Source organism: Antechinus flavipes, chromosome 4, assembly GCF_016432865.1.
Source record: "Antechinus flavipes isolate AdamAnt ecotype Samford, QLD, Australia chromosome 4, AdamAnt_v2, whole genome shotgun sequence".
Taxonomy (NCBI): Eukaryota; Metazoa; Chordata; class Mammalia; order Dasyuromorphia; family Dasyuridae; genus Antechinus; species Antechinus flavipes.
The window spans coordinates 107767432-107788596 of NC_067401.1; the positions used below are offsets into that span (position 1 = coordinate 107767432).

At 43.2% G+C, this 21165-nt stretch overlaps 1 protein-coding gene across 4 annotated transcripts in view; it reads right to left on the reverse strand.

Annotated features, from left to right (window-relative positions):
- KIRREL1 (kirre like nephrin family adhesion molecule 1) overlaps positions 1–21165 on the reverse strand; it is a 158998-nt gene that overhangs the window by 38598 nt on the left and 99235 nt on the right. For all 4 annotated transcript variants that reach the window (XM_051993716.1, XM_051993714.1, XM_051993715.1 and 1 more), the window contains exon 2: positions 1799–1948. In XM_051993716.1, the coding sequence (XP_051849676.1) occupies positions 1799–1948 (150 nt within the window). The remainder of the gene's footprint in view (positions 1–1798; positions 1949–21165) is intronic.

Here is a 21165-nt window from a genome sequence, read left to right on the forward strand (position 1 = left end):
TCATCACCCAATCTTCTCACTCCTACCCCAAGACTTTATATTTAATTAAGGCACAATTCCTCCTCTGTCTCACCTCCCTCTGTCCTATCCCATGATACAACCAAGAGGTGATGAGTTCACAATCCCCTACAGCCAAAGAGAATGATGTGAGAACCTGAAAACAGAACAAAAGGAGGTGGGGGGTGGGCAGAGAAGGAAGCAAAGAGCAGAAGCAGAGGAAACCTCAGAGGCTGTTTGCAGACAAATGTCTCTCATAATAATAGGAAAGAAAGAGTGAGACGCAGCAAAGCGGTGGGAGGGAGAGACAGAGAATATCTGTGAAATATAGGACATCATTGCAGAGGCAGCAGCTCTCTGGGGATCCTGGTGTGGGACTTTCTCAGACTGAGACAGAGACTCAGCTCTCCCTCCCTCTAGACTGAGATCTTTCCCTCATGTCCCTTGGCCTCTAGAAAGGATAGTGGGGGAAGTTTCCCTGCTGGGCAAAGAGTTTCTGGGAATGTAGAGGTGAGGGGGATGGGCTGACGGAGACTCAGCCCTCCCTGCCTAGCCCCATCCTCATCTCTCTGTCTCCCTTCATCATTTTGACTAGCTGCCCACCCTCCCTCCTCTCTGCTCTCTGTAGCCTTACTCCCCACGCTCTCCTTCCTCCCTTTATCTCACTCTGTCCAGCCTTTTATTGATCCCTCTCACTCCATATCTATTGATCTCCCTCTGTTTCTCTCTCTCTCTCTATCTCAGCAATGAATCCAAGCTCCATCTCTATTCTCTTGTTGTGGATCACTACATGGCCCTCTCCATTATCTACCTCACTGGAGGAGGGCCATAACAGAAAATCCCCCAATACTCAATATCCCTCAAGTCATTTTTGTTTGGCTTGGAATATGATGTGTGTGTATGTGTTTAAAGTTCACTCATGTCTGCTTTGCACTGACTATACAGCAGGCACTTAATAAAGTCACGTATGAATACACGAGTATACTGATAATACTGATATGAACATGAATAATAAAACGAGTCCCCCATCCCGGAGTTCTCATACAGATTGGACAATGGTGGGAATGTGCCCAGAAGGGTGACCCCACAATGAAAAATTTGTTGAAGGTGAATATAGTGCTTCTGATACATATAACAACATGTTGTAGGGGGGAAACTATTGGTCTCTCAGTCCTGGGGATCTTATCAAATTTGGATTCACTAGGTGTGCAAGGATCCTCTTCCTCTCTGAGCCCTCAGTTTCTCCTCTATAAATGAAAGTGTAGGTTCAGATATTCCTGGAAATGCCTTTCACCTCTAACATCTGCTGAGAACCTTCTTTTCCAATTTCACATGCACCTTCTATCCTGTTTCTACGGCTTTCTATTTCAGTTTTCTTGTCTTTTCTCCCCCTGGTTTATTCTCCCCTTCTGTGACTTTAGCACCTTTCTTTAAACACAGCTTTGAGAAGAGACAAATTACCTGACAAAATATCTGGGTAAGGATGTTTCTAATATATGTGTGTATATGGAGATATGGGCACTTGGATAGCTAAGTACACACAAACACACAAAAAGCTATATACATATGCAAACATGTATATGTACATATGGAGATAATCAGAGAGAAGAGAAAAATGGGAGCAGAGATGACAGTACAAGAATTGAAGAAGGGCAAGCTAGAGATAGGCAGAGAACTCCAAAGCTGCCAATGGGGATGGAAAAGGGCTGCCTGGATGAAAGATTATTTGGGGGAGCAGGATCACAGGATCAAAGGAAAACATCCAGAACTGCAAGGTACCTCAGATAGATAAAGACTTTACCTTTGAGGCCCTGGCCCATGCCCAGAGCCAAGCCATCCTTGGTCCATTGCACGATGCCAGAATAGTTCAGCAGCACACAAGAAAGCACAGCCCGCTGCCCAGCCACAACCGTCTGGTCAGATGGCTCCTGGCTAAATCGGGTCTGGGTTCCTGGCAGAGAGAAACAGAGGGCATCAGGTGAGGAACCAGATTCTGCTACCTTCCCTCGGTGGTATAATTGTGTGTATGGGGGATGGGACAGAGAATTAATCCTGCTCCCCTTTCTAAATCTCTAACATTGCCCCGGGACTGTTCTATCTCACCCTCTGGCTAGTTCACCAGGCTCCCAAACAACCCCATCCTTGGCTCTGCCCCACCCCTCCTTCTCTTCAGCCTTCTATTCCGTTCCCTCAGCCACCCGGCCCCCTTCTTTTTCCAAGAGAAATGGGAGTTCAAAGCCATAGAGTGCTTAGAGATCTGATAGTAGCTTGGGCTACAGAGTCCAATCATCCATGTTAATCAACGATGCATAATTAACGTCGCTCACTGGCTGTGGCAGTGAGGCAGAAAGATGGTGTACAGGAGTGCAAGCATGTGATCCCCCCTCCCCTTACCCCCATTCGGGCACTTGTGTTTATCACATAGCCCCGGGGGGAAGAAGGGGGCGCTGGGATGGGGCCCCAGGGCGGGTCTGTTTGGCACCTGTGAGTCTGTGCCTGCCATCTACATGTTCATTCACACACAAGTGCCCGAGGGTCCATGTCTAGCCCTGGCTGGACTGGACCCAGGAGGGGCCCTGGCTCTACTTCCTCCCTCAACTCGCACATTGTCCCGCAGCCTGCTGGCAGGATCCCTCCCTGGACGCTATTCCCTCCAGGATCTCCCGTGCACACTCGCACCTGCACATGCTTAGCCCCTTGGCAGCGCCCAGTTTAGGACGTGGCTTTTGTCCCGCTCCCCTTTGGAGGGAGGCACACATCGCTGCCCGGCTGGCAGAGGGGCCGGGAGCATTTGATTAGAAAACTGCAGAGTAATTGCCTTTAATTGTGAAGCCTAAATGGAGCAGGGAATTGGATTGCGGGGTTTGTTCTTCCCCCCTCTTCTGTCCCCCCTTCCCCAGCTGCCCCCTCCCACTCCCTCCGGCATCGATCCAGCCAGGGAAGCGAGGAGCAGGGCTTGGGTTGAGCTGAAGAGTTAGCTGATGGATTCAGAGAAGTGGAAGGTATCCTTGTTTCCTTAGCCGAGAAAAGTGAAGGGAGGGCTGAAGCTCCCGCTCTGCCTCTCAGCACCCCAACTTACACTATTCACACCTAGGGAGACTAACTTTGTTCCCACTGCAGCCTTGCTTACCCAGTAAGAGCAACGGTTAGCATTTATGTAGTCCTTTAAGGTTTCCAATATATTTACATGTGTTAAAGATTCTCATTTGATCAACAGGAAAACAAAAACAAATACCTGGAGAGGCGGCTGCTACTATTCTCTGCATTTTACAGATAAAGAAACTAAGGCTGGGAGATATTATATACAGGCAGAATTTAAACTCAGGTCTCCCAGCATTATGCCAGCTAGCTGCCTTTCCCAATCTCTGGTGGGACTTTCCACTTCATATTCTGTGTCCTAGAGGGGAAACCCAACCCCACCATCCACTGTGGGAAGTCCCACCTCTCACCTCAGCCTCTCCATCTCTAAGACCAAAGAGGGAAGAGTGGTGTTATTTTGTGCCCATCAAACCCAGGAGGTTCCTCCTGGGAAAGAGTTGTTTCCTTCCTTCCTTCCTGTCTTATTTAGTGTTCTGGAGAGTCTGATCACAGCAACAATAGAGAAATATACTTGATGTGGAAGCAGGGGAGAATGGATGGATAAAATGCAATTTAAAACTGATTTCTATTCTCTGTTTAGTAGATTTCTAAGTCCAGCTTTAGTGGTGGGATTCCCAGGAGTCTCCATTCCAAATAAGCACAGATCCTCATGCTGTCATTTCATGTTCCATTTTCCTGACCCCTGTCCCCCATCCCTGGACCCGACCTTCCAGCCATACCTTCCAAGGAGGGGGGAAATGAGCCTCACCTCTATTCAAAAGGATTTTGTGCTTGGAGATCTCAATTGTAGGGGTATATCAGGTAAGAAGCCCGCATTATTAATTCCAGCTCTGTGCTTATTATTATTCAAATTTATTCATGTCCTTGCGCATTTCTTCTGGGAGCTAGTGCAGCAAACTCCCCACTTCTCTCCCCCCACCTTATGTTTTTAAGGGTGAAACTGAAACATAACTGGGGGCAGAGAGTGATACAACTTGTCCCGGGGATGCCCTGGGAGTCCTAGAGATACAATTAGTCTTAAAACTGGTCCTGAGGTTTACTCAGCTGTCCTAGACATCCTGTCCTCGTTGTCTATAAGCAGTAGGGAGCAATTTCCTCAAAAGGGTCACAGTTAAAGACTAGGATCTAGCCTACCAGGAAGAAGGGATGAAGATGGGAATAACAACAGATAACATTTATATAATACAAGCACTTTACATGCATGATTTGGGAAGAAATAGCTTCAGACTCCAGTTCTGCCGCTAACTAGTCTGGGTGATTTTAAGCAAATCACTTTCTCATTCTAGCACTGTTTAATCTATAAAATGAGAAAACTGATCATTTCTCAGGTCCATCACTAGCTTTAACATTCTCTGATTTATGGTTCTTGAAAGTAAGACAACAGGAAGAACTTTTCAACAAATGAGTGAGTTTTAGAAAGTGACACTCAGGAATTAAACTGGGTTAATGAGGTTACAAGAAAGTGGGGAAAAGTAATCCAATCTGCTTTCTTTTCTGACCCTCATTCCTCTCAACAAGACAATGCCCAAGAGCAAGGCATAGTGTAGGAGTGAATTCTTGGAATGTGGAGGAGAAACCCAAATCTGTGTCTTTTCCCACTTTATCAAGCACCCTGAGAGCAAGACATGGGGCACTATGGGGGCAGTGATGTGTTTGGGAGGCAGACACACAATCATTGCCCTCACCGGCTCAGGGTCAGAAGGAAGAAGCATGGGCTCCTCCCTCAGGAGACCTCAGACTGATGATGGGGAGGAAAATGTAGGTAACAGATCCAAAGCAAACCCACAGAGATAAGGACAGACCGTCCAACAGAAGGAAGCTCCAAAAGGGATGGGAAATGCCTAATTAGGGGAAAAAGGCAGGAAGCCAGTCCAAGAAGACTTTGCCGAGAGAGTGAAGTGAGGTTGGCAAGAAGGGAAGGGAGAGAGCTAGAAAAGAGTAAAGGAGGTTCGCTCAGATATCCCCTGTGCCATCCAGCCTGGTACATTTTAGGCACTTAATACTTATTGACTTTACTTATTGACTTCATGATTGAATCAAGTCAGGCTCATGACCCTGGAATCCCTAGGACCCCAGCCCTTGATCCTAGTGATTCAGACTGGATTTCTTTGCTGTCTGGGTCTTCCACCAAGCCACAGCTGCAGAGAGGAACCTGCCATTGGAGTGAGCAGCAATATTTCAGTTCTCTGGTTTATCATTTATCTATCTTTTGCTTCCTGACTGGCTTCCAGGAAATGAGATGGAAGTCAAACACCAATGCTGGCAAATGACTTGCCAGGGAGAGCTGGGCCTCCCTCAGCAGGGAGCTGTGGGGAAACCAGCCCATGGAGCCAAGCCCTGACTACAAGCATAACGTGAATCAGAAGAGCAGACCAACCTTGCTTAGCAAGGCCAGCAGCCCCAGTCTAGGGCTAATTTTTGTCAGTGATTTTCTCTGAATTCCCACCTGCTTTGATCTCTCTTTTCACCCCCTGTCTTCAGGCACCATCACAGATGTGATGAACTCTTAAACAGCCATTGTGGAGACAGGCAGAGCACACACACACACACACACACACACAGAGCAAGGGGATTGAGGGGAGAGAGGTTGATCGAGACAGAGAGAGGAGGAACTGATGCTGAGCAATAGAGACAAAGCCAGAGACACCCACACAGAAGCAAAGGGAAAGAACGAGGAATAGAGAAGCAGAGACGGAGAGGGAGGGAGAAAGGAAGGGATCTGGAGGGGGAAAATAACAAAACAAAACATCATAGACACTGTGACCATGACCCAGGAGGAATGCAGTCCCACGGAGAAAAAGAAACACAGAAAGGGATGGTTCAGACCAAAATGGAAACAAGGTACAGCTCCATGCAACTGCTGGCATGGATGCAAGGGAATATGTCTGTTCATAGGTAAGCTCATTGCAGATAAAGATATGTGATAAATAGATTTTTTTTCCCTAGCCCTGATATCTACAGCTCAATTCTGAAATTCTGCCTTTGCATTTCTGACCACGTACTGGAGGAATATGTCATATTTCCTCCATTAAAATGGGAACTGCTGAGGTGAACAAACCAAGGTCTTGTTGGTACTAGGGATGCATTCAGAGCCAGATTTAGAATGAAGTAAGAATGATTTCTGGGGAGTGATTAGGTGGCACAGTGAATAATGTGGGCCTGGAGTCAGGAAGACTCCCCTTCCTGAATTCAAATCCAGCCTTGGACACTTACAAGCAGTGTGATCCCAGGCAAGTCATGTAATCCTATTTGCCTCAGTTTCTTCATCTGTAAAATGAACTGGAGAAGGAAATGGCAAACCACACTAATAGGATCATGAAGAGTAAAATATGACTGAAATGATCTCCCCACATTTCACCCCTTAACTTAAACCCAATTTCTCATTATTTACCTAGACCAAACAGCCATCTCAGTCTGAAAGAATATACTAGTACACATTTCCATAGGACAAAATGCCTTTCAGACAATATAGCAATTGTGTAAGCACATCCATTTATACATTTATAGATGAGAAAATTAGGGTTTGAGGCAAAAGTTCTTATTTGGGATCACACGGATATTAAGTGGTGAAGTCTGGGATAGGTTCTTTAGCAAAAGAAATCTCTAGTACAAACACTGCCTTTTCCTGACAATATGCTCACTTTCCCTTTCTTCTCCCTTCTAGGACTGATCCTTCTCTTAGTTCTCTTAATTTGCAGACTCTCCTTTACTTTTCTGCATTGCCACAATCCTGATGTTTATTTTGTTGTTCTGTTGCATCCAACTTTTCGTGATCCCCTTTGGGGTTTTCTTGGCAAGGATACTGGAATGGTTTTGCCATTTCCCTCTCCAGTTCATTTTACAGATGAGGAAACTCAGGCAAATAGGATCAAATGAGTAGGCTGGGGTCACACAGCTAGTAACTATCTAAAGTTAGCTTTGAACTCAGATGTTCCTGACTACAGGATCAGTACTCTACTCTAACTCAACCACTCCTTGATGTTGATGACTCTAACCAAGTTATTATAAAAAAGAACATAATCTCAGATTTGTAAGAAACATTATGCCATGGGATCATAGATTTAGATCTGGATTTAAGAGATGAACTGAGGCACTTGCCCCATGTCACAAAGGTAATAGGGTGTAAAGTCAATATTTAAACTTAGATCCTTTGACTCCAAATTTAGTCCTCTACTTCCTGTTCTCCTCCTCCTTTCTCTTCTCCTCCTTTCCATCATTATAACTAGCATTTATATATGACTTCAAGGTTTATTTATAAATGTTATCTCAATTTTTCCTCACATTAAAACCTAGGAGGGCATTATTATTATCCCCATTTCACAGTGGAGGACACTGAGACAAAAGTAAGTGATTTGCCTAAATTATACAACTAGTAAGTGTCTAAGATTTGGATTCAGGTCTCTCTGACTCCAGTTCCAATACTCTAGCCACTAAGCCACTAAATGGCTTAAATGATACTGTATGACCATATCTGAACAACGGTCACTTTAACAATATCCCTAGTCTCTACTTTAAGACCTCAAGTGATAGGAGCTACCTAGAGAGCTCATTCTACTTTTGAATAGCTCTAATCATTAGTACATTTTTTCCTCCGATGAACCCAAATTTGCCCTAGTTCTGTCCCTAAGACCAAAACAAGCCTCATTTTTTTTTCTATATACCCCACCCTTCCTCTTCATTATCCTTTCCAAACCATAGAGGAGAATGCAAGGAAAGAATCTGTGATTTTTGTCTGCATCATGGCCTGCACTTGTAAACATATTTCTGAACATGTGTGCATCTATGTGGGCACACCTTTGCTTACACATAAACACACACACACAACACACACACAACACATACACACGTTCATTCACCTTCCTCGTCCCCTGACTGTTGGAATGCTGTCTCCTGAGTACACTGGCACAAACCTGTGCCCCTCTGCCTGGAGCCCTGTGCTTCAATCCCAACACTGCTCCTTCCTACCGAGTTGACACACTCCCCCACCTTCCCAGTCCCAGACCCAGTGGATCCAGTTCTCCCTGGAAGCTAGCAAGGGCAGAGGAGAAAAAGGAGCTGGGGTGAGGAGGGGGGTAGGCCAGAACCCTGTCTCCCTGGATTTATCAAACGGGACTGTAATGAACCCCCTGGGCCCAAGCTTCATTCCCTGCACTCTCTGCTCCCGATTACACCGACCCGTTCAAAGGGAAGCCTTTGATTCGCGCCGACAGCTTTCAGATGGAACTAAATCTCTCCACGCTCTACTCTTCTTCAGCCGCTGATGCTCCCTCCCCCCCTTTCCTCTCTCACATCTCCTATCCTCCTCCCCCTTCCACTACCCCCTCCAAGCCATTCCTTTCCGATCTATGAAAAATAAAACAGCCAGAGAGACCCCCTCATGTTGGATTCTCTTATGGAGAAAAGAGGGTTTCAATTCTCCGGGCTGGGCCAGTGGAGTGGAAAGAAAAGAAGAAAGAGAGAGAGATTTACACTTTTGATAGAGAGGGAGAGGAAGCTTAAGAAGAAGGGGGAAGGCGGAGGAGAAACAGAGGAGGTGGGAAGCATCAGCCTGAGGAAAGACAGAGCTAGAGAATGGAGAGAGAGATCAAGAAAAGTAGGGATGGAAGGAATCCAGAGACGAGGGGGAGAGATGAAGAAATGGATGAGAGTGGGGTAGGATGGCATACTGTGTTCATGCTGAGAGAGGGGAAATGGGGTTTGAGAGAAGAGAATTAGGGGAGCAGGAGGCAGAGGGGAAGAGCAGGGGGGACAAACTGAGTCCAAATCAGGGAAAAGCTACAACCAAATAGAACCTCAGTATTGAGAAGTCTCTCCCCTGGAGATGTACCTTCCCTCCTCTATCAGGCTGGCAGCTCCAATGCTCAGCCTGCCCATCTGTTAGAGTGGAAACTCCTGGAGACTAGGGCATGTTTCATTTGTCTTTGTGGTCCAAGTGCTGGGCACAATGCCTAGCACATAGTAGGAGCTTAATACATGCTGGATGATGGATTAGTTTATATTCTAGTCTCTGGCTCATCCAGGGGGAAAATGGGAATAAGGGACACCTAGAAGATCACCCTTTTTTAGTCGTTCTGTCAAATGGAGAGGGACGACCATTGAAGGGCTCCTTCAGCTTTAGATCCCTTATGCTATCATATCTAGTCTCAGGCTCTATGAGACTGCTATAACTCCACAGATCAAGACCCACCTCTTCTTTGCTAGGCTTCTAGGCTCTCCCATAAGCTCCATGGCCTCCTACTCAATAGGACTGTATTGAGAGCTTAGCACAATAGCTGGCCCATAGTAAGAATTTAATAAATGACCTTCACTTACTTCTAATACAAAAGGATAAGAATTCTTGTTCTTGTGGAGTTTATAATCTACTAAGCTGGGGCAAGAATATGGAAATATGTAAAGAAACAAATACATGATAATTTGAGGAAGGAATGAGGTGATACCTGAAATGAGCCTTGAAGAAGCTTAAGGATTCTGAAAGACCATAGTAAAGAGAAACTTCATTCCAGCCATTCAGACTGTCCTGTGTAAAGGAAGCACAGAATCTACTGAGTACTGGACCTGGAGTCAGGAAGATTTATGTTCTTGAGGTCAAATCTGATCTTAGATACTATCTAACTTGGTGCCTTGGGCAAGTCACTTAACCCTGTTTGCCTCAATTTCCTCATCTGTAAATTGAATGAAGAAGGAAGTGGCAAACCACTTTAGTATCTTTGCCAAGAAAACCCCAAATGGGGGTCACAAAAAAGTCAGACATGAGTGAAATGACTGAATAACAACAATGAAAAGCAAGGGAAGTAGACAAAGCATGTCCAAAAGGAGACTTTTGTTCAAATCTTCATTCTGCTTTTAACTCACTGAGCCTTCTCCAGCCCCTTTCAATTCCAGTGCCTTGCCTCTGTTAATTATTTCCTATTTATCCTGCACATAGCTTGCTTTGTAAATATTTACTTCCACACTGCCTTTCCCAGTATATTGCAAGCTCCTTGAGGGCAGTGATAGTATTTTGTTTCTTTTTGTATTTCCAGCATTTAACATAGTGTCTGGCATATAGTAGATGCTTTTTTAAAAAATTTATTGATTGATCTTTGTACTTCTCCAGCTCTCAGCTTTCCAATTTGTAAAATTTAATTCTGAAATTAAAGTCCACAATTCAACAAATGTTTAAATCCTCTACTTTGTTCAAGACATTGTTCTAGGAAATAGAAACATAAAGGCAGAAAAAAAACAGTTCTTGTCCTCAAGGAGCTTACATAGTGGGAGAAGGAGCACTAGCTCTAGAATAAGAGGATCCATGTTTGAAATCCACCTCATATACATACTATCTTGGGCAAATCATTTGGTCTCCTAAGGTCTTAGTTTCTTGATGAAGATGAAGAGATTAACTAGCTAGAAGGGTCCTTTCTAGTTTGAGAAATACAATTTCTGTACAAACAGATGCATACATTTAAGGATCAGAAGAGGCTTAGCAACTAGAGGAATCTGAAAAGCTTTTCCATGAGCTTGGTCTTGAAAGGGATAAGAAATTCTAAGAGCTAGAAGGAATTTACTTCAAGGATGGGAGGGCAGTTTATAAAACTCATGAAGACATGAGGTCAAATGCATAGGTCTAAGGAACAGCAAGAAGAAGATTTGACTGAAATAATTTGTTGGATAAAAGAATAAACCTATTAAATCCCCCTATAAAGGTTGCTTAGGATCAGATTATGAAAGACTTTAAATGCCAAGTTGAGAATTTTTATTTTATCCCAGAGGTAACAAGGTTCTTGATGGTTCTTGAAGAGAGACATAGTCAAACTTGAGCTTTAAGAAGACCAATTAAAAAAAAAAAAAAAAAAGAAGATCAATTTTTTTTAGCAGTTTTGTGGATAATGAATTGAAGGGTGGGAGATTCTGGGGGTTAAAGTCTATTTAAAGGGGTTTTGCAACAACTTAGGAACTAGAGTGATAGATGAAAGAATTTCAAGAAAAGGCGACACATTCAAAATCTGTTATGAGGCAGAATCAACAAAATTCCAGCTTAGGAGACAGAAGATTCTATGAAAGAATCTGCCTTGAAAGCCTGCATTTGGAACCAGATAGCCTGACAGCTCAGGTCAATACTCTCATACTGTCCTTTGCCCTCCTGATCCATTCATTTCCCTTTCACTCAGTCCCAGTCACCTCAGAGGCCATCTCTGAGACAGGGGAGGGATGGGCAGCTGTAGGGAGTGTCTTTCCAAAGGCCAGATGGGATTTTATAACTGGTCAAAATTTGGAATAGCTTCTGTCCACCTGGGCAGAATGCCACTGTGGGCTGCTGGTTGGTTAGTCATTGGGAGTGATAAGAGTGGAACCCACAAAAGAGAGTGAAAAAATGGAAGGCATTCACTAATTGGTTGCTATGCCCCAGTAGACCCCTACACACACACACACACACACACACACACACACACACACACACACACACAGCTTGAACTACCAGGAGTTCTCAGCTGACTTTTCTTTAACCTTGGGGAGTTAAAAAAAAAAAAATGTCTATAGAGATTACTGTGGCTTGTCTCTGTTAACCAAACTTGTCTAGGCTCCTAGATTTCTTCCGTGTTCAGCCAATCTATCAAGTGTGCACTATGTAGAGAGTCCTGTGCCAGGGCTGTGAGAAAAGAGAAGTGTAAAAAAATGAGAAGGGAAGAGTTACTTCCCATCTATAACAGATTCTGTAACATGATTTATGCAAAAAAAAAAAAAAAAAAAAAAGGCTGAGAGTCTCGGTTATGGTCCTTAGCAAGTCCTGCCATTCACTGTCTGGGAGCCAATGTAGCACGAGAGTAGGACAGGTCATGTTCCTTCTGTAGTCTTAGATTACCTGTCAGTCTGGGGTCACTTAACCTCATAAATGCTTTGAGATCCATCAGTGAAAGGGCCAGGAAGAGCAAATTCTTGCAGCTGATCTGTTTCTTTCGGACTTCAAACTCCCTCTGCCCTGCCAACCCCAAGGCACCATGAGCCAAGACCAAACTGACAACTATATGCAAATATGTCCTGGCAGGGGATTCTGGGAATGTTTTATGGGAAGGACAATGGTGTAGTGAGCAGCAGGTTTGGCTATAACAGGTATGACAGGCAGAGATGGGGAGGAGGGTGGAGGGTCAGGTGGTGTGGATGGTTCAGCAGAAAAATTAAATTTCACTCTGGGTTACATGGGGAAGGGAAGGGAGGTGAATGAAGCAAGGGAGGCAGGTGGCAGCCAAGGGCTGAAATCAGAAAAGAGACAGAAAGGTAAGGAGGGGAGGGGTAGGGTGGGAACAGAGATACATAATGAGAGAGAGATCAAGAGGGAGAGAGAGAAGGAGAAAGGAAGAGGGAGAAAAAGAAAGAGAGATTGGCAGAGAGAGGGAGAAAGAGGCGAGAGGGGAGAGGACAAAAGCAGAGGAGGAAGAAGAGAATAGAGGCTGGGAGACAAAGAAACAACAGCAGGAATGAGAAGACAGACAGAACAATAGGCAGACACAGAGAGGCAGACATAAAAAAAAAAAAAAAAAGAATGAGAACTGAGCGACTGCAAGACAGAGACACAGACAGCAGAACTAAGACAAAGACAAAACCAGACAGCGAGAGAAAGAGGCTGAGGGAGTGCTGGGGAGATTCAGAAAGTGAATGGATACAGTACAGAGACAGAGATGAGTTGAGCATAAGAAAAGAGAAGTAAATGAAGAGAGAGATTGGGGAGAAAAGTAAGGATGATACTATATAGAGAGCAAGGAAGGAGAGACAGGGAGAGAAAGAAGGAAAAAAAAAAGTGAGGACCATGAGAAATAGCCAAATAGTAGAGAGAGAGAAAGAGAAGGTGGAATGGGGGAGGGGAAAGGAAAGATGGAAGGGAAAAAGAAATCAGGAGAAGGAGGTAGTGGAAAAAATGAGAATGAGATAAAAAGTAGGGAGACATGGTTAATAAGTGGGAGGGAAGAACAGGGTTGGTTTTTTTTTTTTTTCTTAATGGGACCGGAAAGAACCAGTAGAGAGAGGAAAATAAAAATGAAGGCAGGATGGACAGAAGGAAACAGGAGGAAGGAAGACTGGAGGGAAGAAGGGAGGGGAGGAAAGCGACAGGGTGGTGCAAAAAGCAGTAAAGGTCAGTGGGAGGGATCTTAGGAAGAATTACCAATTTCTGGGCTCGATGAAAGTCTAAAGCACTTAGCCTGATGAAAAAGAAATAAATTGTTGGGAAATGGAAGAAATTTCTGTCAGAATTAGCCAAAAGGGCATCGGGGAACTAGAAAAAATTTTATTGACTGAGAGATTGAGGAAACAATTCAAAGCAGGGCTCCCCTTTGGGAGGCCATTCTGGGACCCTTTTATTCCACTGTCCTGAGAATTAGTCTGACCTTCTCCTGCCAGCCTCTGACATCTAACACACACACACACACACACACACATTTTAACCACATATATGTTGACAAAATATTTGCTGTTTGGACTGCATCCAAAAGAGTCTGTCTGATTGAACACATTTAACCTTGTTAATCCTAGATTCCTAGAGAATTCCTCTCCACTCTCCACTCCCCTCACCACCATCCTGCTGCCCCCAGATCTTTCCTTGCCTCTATGATTTGTGTCTGACTTTCTGGCTTCATGGCATTCAATATAATGCCAATTAAAGAAAAGAGCCCTGGAAAAAATGTGCTTCTTCATTTTGGGGCCTCAGTTTCCTCATCTGTAAAATGAGAAGAGCAGACTTGGTGAAATCATAAGGCCCTTTCTAATTTTAAATCCATAATCTTGGACAACCACATAATATAGGGAAGAGAGAGCTGTACTTAGAGTCAGAAAGATTTGAATTCAAATATAGATTCAGACACTCATTAGCTGCATAATTCTGGACAAGCAGCTTCACCTCTGTCTACCTCAGTTTCCTCATCTGTAAAATGGCAAGGATATAAGTGCTATTATCCCAAGGTTATTGTAATCATCAAATGAGATAATAATTGCAAGTTCTTTGCAAACCATAAATCACCATATAAATCTAGTTATTATTATTATCCTACAATCTTTTCTAACAAAGAATTTTATAAGTCCTCAAGATTCGGCATATTGTTTTTGGTCCTACCGAGTTTTCATGTCCACACTATTTTCTGTATGTGTGTATAAATATAAAATGTATACCTACATGCATACATTCAAAGCCCAGAATATGTGGGTTCAAATCCTGCCTCTGGCATATAATGATTATGACATTGGTCAAATCACTTGACTTATTAGTGTTCTGGACTTTTTTTTTTTTTTTGTCAGTCAACTACCAGGCACTGGGTTAAGCACTAATGATATAAAAAAGGCAAAATACAATCCCTGCTCTAAAGGAGCTTAACAGCCTAGTGGGGAAGCAGCAATTAAACAATTATACATAAACAAAACTGGAATGGGGGACAACTCCTTAAGAAAAGGTGTTGACCAACACTATTGGAGGCAGTTTCTTTCCTGGGAGTTTCCTATACCAATGAAGTCAAAAGTATTTTCTCTATCTTTATCCTAATCATTAGATTGTAATCTCTTTGAGAGGAGGAACTATCTTTTAACCTCTTTGTATCCCCTGCACTTGGCTCAGTACCTGGCACATAGAAGGCTCTTAATAAATAGCTACTAAATTGCTTTGTTCTCTTTTTAAAATTTCTATCCACCCTTCAAAACTCAATGAAAACAGTACCTACTCTGTGAAGCTTTAACAAATCTTGCTAGTCAATACTAACCTTCCATCTTTGATCTCAAATGGCACTTCAGGGGTATTTCTCTAATTTACTTATTTAATATTTTATATGATGGTAATAAATCCCATAAGGACAGAACTAAATTTGGAGTCTTTCTCTGTCAACTTCTGTCCATCATCTATAAACAATGAGGTTCTTTAGTTGAGATAAGTTAATAAGCTAGAGAGTAGTGAAATATATAGGCAGGACTTATATGGCTAATATTTATTTAGTGCTTTAATATTTACAACCCTGTGAAACATTATTATCTTTATTTGAAAGAAGAGGAAACTGAGGCTATGGGAGAGAAAGCAATGGCTACAGCCCAGAAGTGTCAAATTTCTCCTCAATGCAATTACTTTGCTCTTTTCACTGAAATACTGGGAAACTGGTTAAAACTTGGCGCTGATCATAAAATTTGTGTGAAATCTGATTTGGAGGGAGTACATGGTGGAGGAGAGAAGACCTGTTACTATAACAGTTCAGGCAGGTGGTAATGAGAATATGCACTGAGGCAGTAGCAGTGGAAATAGAGAAAAAAAGATGAATGGGAGTGATACTATGGAAAGAGAATTTACAGGAAATGGTATAACTGACTAGATAAGATAGGTAGAGTACAAATTGCCCAGGATAACACCAAGGTTTCTAACACAGGGGGACTGAACAAATGGGGCTAGCACTGCCAGAAACAGACATCGGAAGGAGGTGCAGGTTTAGACCGAAAGAAAAGTGAACTCAGTTTTGCACATGCTGAGTTTGTGGGACTGATGGGGATAGAAATGTGATTCTGGAACTCGAAAGAAAAGTCTGGACTTGGTACAGTAGAAGAAACCATAAGAATAAATGAGTTTTCCAAGAGAAAGAATACAGAAAGAAAACAGAGGGCCAAGGAGAGAAACTTGGTGATGGGAAGGGGAAGGGAGAAAGACAGCAATGCAAAAAAAAAAAAAAAAAAAAATGAAAAGCTATCAAAGGATTCAAAGAAGCAACAGAAAATGAGGAAGAGGATCAGAAGACCATGATGTTTCTAAAGTCAAGGAAGAAAAGAGTATCCAATGAATACAGAGAGGACTGGCGAGACTTACATGAACTGATGCTAAGTGAAATGAGCAGAACCAGGAGATCATTATATACCTCAACAACGACACTGTTTGAGGATGTATTCTGATAGAAGTGGATCTCTTCGATAAAGAGAGCTAATTCAGTTCCAATTGATCAAGGATGGATAGAAGTAGCTACACTCAAAGAAAGAACACTGGGAAATGAATATAAACTGCTTGCACTTATGTTTTTCTTCTCGGGTTATCTATACCTTCTGAATCCAATTCTCCCTGTGCAACGAGAGAACTGTTCAGTTCTGCACACATATATTGTATCCAGCATATACTGTAACCTATTTAACATATAAAGGACTGCTTGCCATCTGGGGGAGGGGGTAGAGGGCGGGAGGGAGGGGGAAAATCGGAACAGAAGTGAGTACAAGGGATAATGCTGTAAAAAATTACCCTGGCATGGGTTCTGTCAATAAAAAGTTTTAAAAAAAAAAGAAAAGAAAAGAAAAAAGTATCCAATAGGAAACGTAAGTTAACAGCATTGGGGGCTACAAAGTAATGAGAAATGATTTGATGGAGATCACTGATGACTCTCAGAAAAGCAGACTGTTCCCTCATTCTGGCATTCTTTCCACATTATAGGTCAAAGGCTCTTGGGTTCATTGTCTCCCACTGCACCTAGCACCTTAGTGATATGGCACAGCAGAAAGAATATTAGAAACAAGAACTCAAATTTTAGCTAGGACGCCTATTTTTAAGTAAAAGAGTTGCAATTTCTCTAGGTCTCAATTTCCTCATTTGTGAAATAAGGTTGGACTAACTTGTCAAGATCACTTTCAACTCTAAACACTATGATCTTATGAATCTTCATGACAATGGAGAAAAATGCCTCCTGAATTAGGAAAAGTAGATGATTTGGAGTTCCAAAAACCTCCCTTCAGTTCACTTGATTATTCTTCATTACAATTATGAATGTAACATTCTACTATCCAATGATGGCAGACCTATAAATGCCACCTATAATAACATGGAATCATTAGTCTCTCTCTACTCTAGGCTACCTCTATTTCTAATATTGAAAAAGTATATTATCTTTTTTTTTTAAATTGCACTCTTCTTGGACACTTAAAATCATTAAAGCTTATCAGTTAGCATCATTTCAGTGGAGTTAGGCCTGAGTAGGTGGCTGTCAGACTTATAGAAGAGGCTTCCTAGCCTCCAGTTTAATAGGAGATACAAAGTCCTTACCTCAAAGAAATTCCATTATAATGGCGGAAATAGGACTTAACACTCTAGAAAGCAAACCCACTGTGCCAGAGCTTTAAATATAGCTGATCTGGGTGGATAGAGCTCTGGGATCTGCATAATGGGAAAGTTTAGGAAAAGCAAGCAGAGGCTATAAATCTGGGAGGGCTTCCTGAAGGAGGAAAGTATAGAACATTTAGTTCTATGCTTTAGAAAAGTATAGAATATTTAGAGAAAAAGCGGCTCCATAGATATGTATGTGTTTTTGTATGAGCAAACATGTACTGGTAAATGTGTTAGTACAAGGGTCCGTGCTTACAGCGTCCTTGTACCATGCTATGTATTTTTTGATGAAGCTTGAGTATAATAAGAGAATGTGTGTATGTGTGGAAGGTGAGGTGCAGGGGGTGTGGGTAGAGAATGGAGCACATTTTGCCAATAACCAGGACATCAAGGTATTTCTAATTAATCTCCATTAAAAAAGATTTCCCGGGGAAGGCATCTCCCAGAACCCTGAAATGGGGTCCGCTGGATCAATCCTGCTTAAAGGAAAAGAGCTCGAGCATGCTCCCAGATCGATCCATCTAACTCGGTTCATTCCGTGTGTACAAAGGGCAAGGAATGTTAATTTGCTGCAGTGAGCAGAGGGAACTTGGAGATAGAGATTCCATAATTAACAACAGGGGCTAGGGTGGCAATATGATGCTATTGAATATTCTCCGGTCCAGCCAAGGGATGGGTGGAAGAGGCTTCAGGGTTTCTGTAGCTGAGAGACTGTTCAGGATGGGGGGCCTTGGGACCTGAAATCAAATTCCCAAGGGTTCCTCTGTTCCTCCTCCTCCCTGATAGACCCGACCCAGTTTGCTGCCTGTCTGACTTGTAGCACAAATGCTGCTGGTCTGACACTGGACATTCAGGTCCCTTCACCTGCCTTCTCTGTTGAGAAGAGGGCCTTCAGAGGAAGGTGGTGAAAATCATTAACTGTTAAGGTTCCCAAGGTAGGTGGAACATGGATTCCTGTCTTTTTACACTTTGCTAATGTAGCAATTCCTGGATCTCAAAGCATTTGGGTCCTAATTTTCATGAGGTTCAAGTGGAGGCAAAGAAGAAGCATAAGGCCTGGGAGGAGGGGGATAGCACTTTGCTTGAGTCTGTGGTCCCCTGAGGATTTACTTACTTGTCATCCTCCTATTTTCTTCCTAACTCCAGTAAAATGACTGCCCTTTAGGCTACCTAAAATATTGAATTTAGTTTCTTCCTTTTACTCTCTTAATTAAATACCTGACAGCTAAATGGCACAGTAAATGGGGGACTAGACCTGAGTTCAAATCAGGCCTCAGACACTTGCTTATGTCTCTGGTTAAATTATTTAACTTATATCTGCCTCAGTTTCCTTGATTGTAAGATGGCGATAATAATAGCATCTATCTCCCATAGTTGTAATGAAGATTAAATGAGATGATAGTTGTAAAGTACTTAACACTTAGTGGATGCTTAATAAATTCGTGTTCCCTTCCTCCCTACTCTAGGAAGCTTCCTTGGACTGATGTAAAGAGATGTTTGTCTTTCCCTTATCCTGTCCATAGAAAGAGAAAACCCTAGAAATCATAGTTTTTACCCATTTTATAAATATGGAAAGCTGAGTCCCAGAGAGATGGTGACTTGACCAAAGTCTGCCATACCTCTTCCCAAGAGCCCTTTCCATTTCACATAAATATCCTCATTCTCAATTTCACACACTAGATAATCCATCGAATCTGTAGATAACTATACTATTTGCCTTTCTTGTGTCTCTAAATGTCTGAGTTTGTGATTGCCCAAATATGGGCCAGCTGCTTTGTACCACTCCCATCTTTCACAAGAAAGCTTCCCAATGACATCAGTGAAAATAATAGCTATCTTTTATAATAGCACTTTAAGGTTTATGAAGCCTTTCCATATTTTATCTCATTGATTCTAACCATCATAGAGAGAGAGGTGCTATTATGATTCCTATTTTAGAGATAAGGAACTTAACCTGACATGGGGTTAAGTGACTTGCCCAGGATCACACAGCCTGTAAATATCTAAGTTAAAATATGAATTGAGGTCTTCCTGACCATAAGTCCAGCACTCTATCCACTGAAGCACTTGGAAGAAAGGAATCCAGGCATCTGGTTGCCATTTATACTCACAGATCTTCAGTCTATCCCTTCCCCCCAAACCTCCTCCTTTTCATAACTCAGATTTTTCCCTCTTTTCTTTTCTAATCCCCTTGCAATGGCCCCTTGGGAAAGGGGGTGGGGGAGAGCAACAACATTTGATCCTTCACCACCACCCCGCCCCCCCAATCCCCAGCCACCAGTCCATCCACCGTTTCTGCAATAACCTAATGATTTCTCATTTGGCTGCTCGGCCCTCGATGCTGAGAGGCTCCCCTTGATTGCTTGTGACACCAATCTCACAACAAATTTAGCACCTCGTTTCCTGGACGATCCAATATTCCCCCTCGATTATCTCCCGGCGAGGGGGACAGGGCGCCGTGCATCCCAACGAGCGGAAAATGCCTTCCCTGGACGTCAGAGTCGATCAGACTCACTGTCCTTGAACTGAGGGATTGGGGGGTGGGGGGGATAGAGGGTGGGCGGAGGAGGGTGAAACATGGGAGGGCATGAGAGGTGTGGAGAGGAACAGAGGGCTGAGAGAACAAGCCAAGCTGGGAGCCTAGAGAGTGGCTGGCAGAAACAATACCATATCAAGGTTCTCTGGGACCCTTGCGGGGAGGGGGGTGAGGGATGAGGGTTGGCAGAGAGATCTTCAGCTGTGAAGGTTACTTATCCTCCATCTAGCTTCCAGAGAAGCAAAACTTGAGAGGAGTGATAGTGTCTGAGGCAGGGGGCAAAAGGCAGTGGTCTAGTTCAGGGTCCTGGCTTCCTGGAGGTGAGACCAAGTTGACAACCCCATTCCTGCCCTGCTAGCCCTCTGTAAAGTCCTGCTTAAAATGGAATTCCTTTCCCCATCCCCCACCTTCTGCCCGGGTCTGTCTCGTCTCAAAAAGTTGTGTTTCTCTTATTTCAAGGAAAGGCTGATTTTCTTTGCTCTGGGTCTTTGCTAGGAGGAGCTAGGATCACCTAGCTTAGTTGATTGATGAAAGAAGATGAAAAGAATTCTCTCCAGTTTCCAAGAGGTGATAAAGTGATCTCATGGGGCTGGGGAGGGGGCAGGGTGCTTGGTGTGAAGCAAGGGATTCTGGAGAAAGGGTCAGAAGGGAAGATATGAAAAAAGGAGGGATGAGAGATTCTTCCCTGAAGGTGGGAGATATGCTGGAAGAATTACAGGCTTCTATGTATGTGCCCAAGTATTGTTGCGGAAGGAGGGAATTGGGGAAGCAGGTGTCAATCATCATGTGGGGGAGGAATTCTTAAGTATATAATATATGGTGGGCACTGTGCTAAGCTCTAGTCATAAGAAGAAAGCCAAAAGGAGCTGAACAGAAGATGAAAAAGACCCAGTCAAATGGGGTGGGTGTGGATGCCAGGATAATAAAGTGGCAAGGGGGATGCAACTAGAAAGAGAAACATGGATTTAAAGAAAAGGGTTACTCTTGTTTGACCAAAAATCTGGGGGTGGGGGTGGGATAAGTGAGAGTGAAGGAAGGAAAGAGAAGATTTCTGTAATTCTCTAAAACTGGAATTTACTTTAGAAGTTCTCTGGTCCAACCTCTTAATCAATGTAGGTATTCTAGGATGGATGGCTGAAGGAAAGAAAAGCAGGGGAGGTAATTGATGATAAGAGTGTTCAGGATTTCAGAGACCAACACAAAGAATCAGGCATCAATGGCATTTCTGGGTAAAAGCTTTAAAAAAAAAAAAAAACGAGATTTATGTGGGAATGATATAGCAACCTCTTCAGTTTTACATCCTAACTCCACTCCTAAAGCTGTAACCCTTAATAGTAAACCTATCCTAAACCAAACATTAACTACAACTGAATCCAGGCAAATCACAACATCTGTCCACATCAATTTCTTTACCTATAAAATGGGGATGTAGCACTTACCTCACACAAGCTTGTTGGAA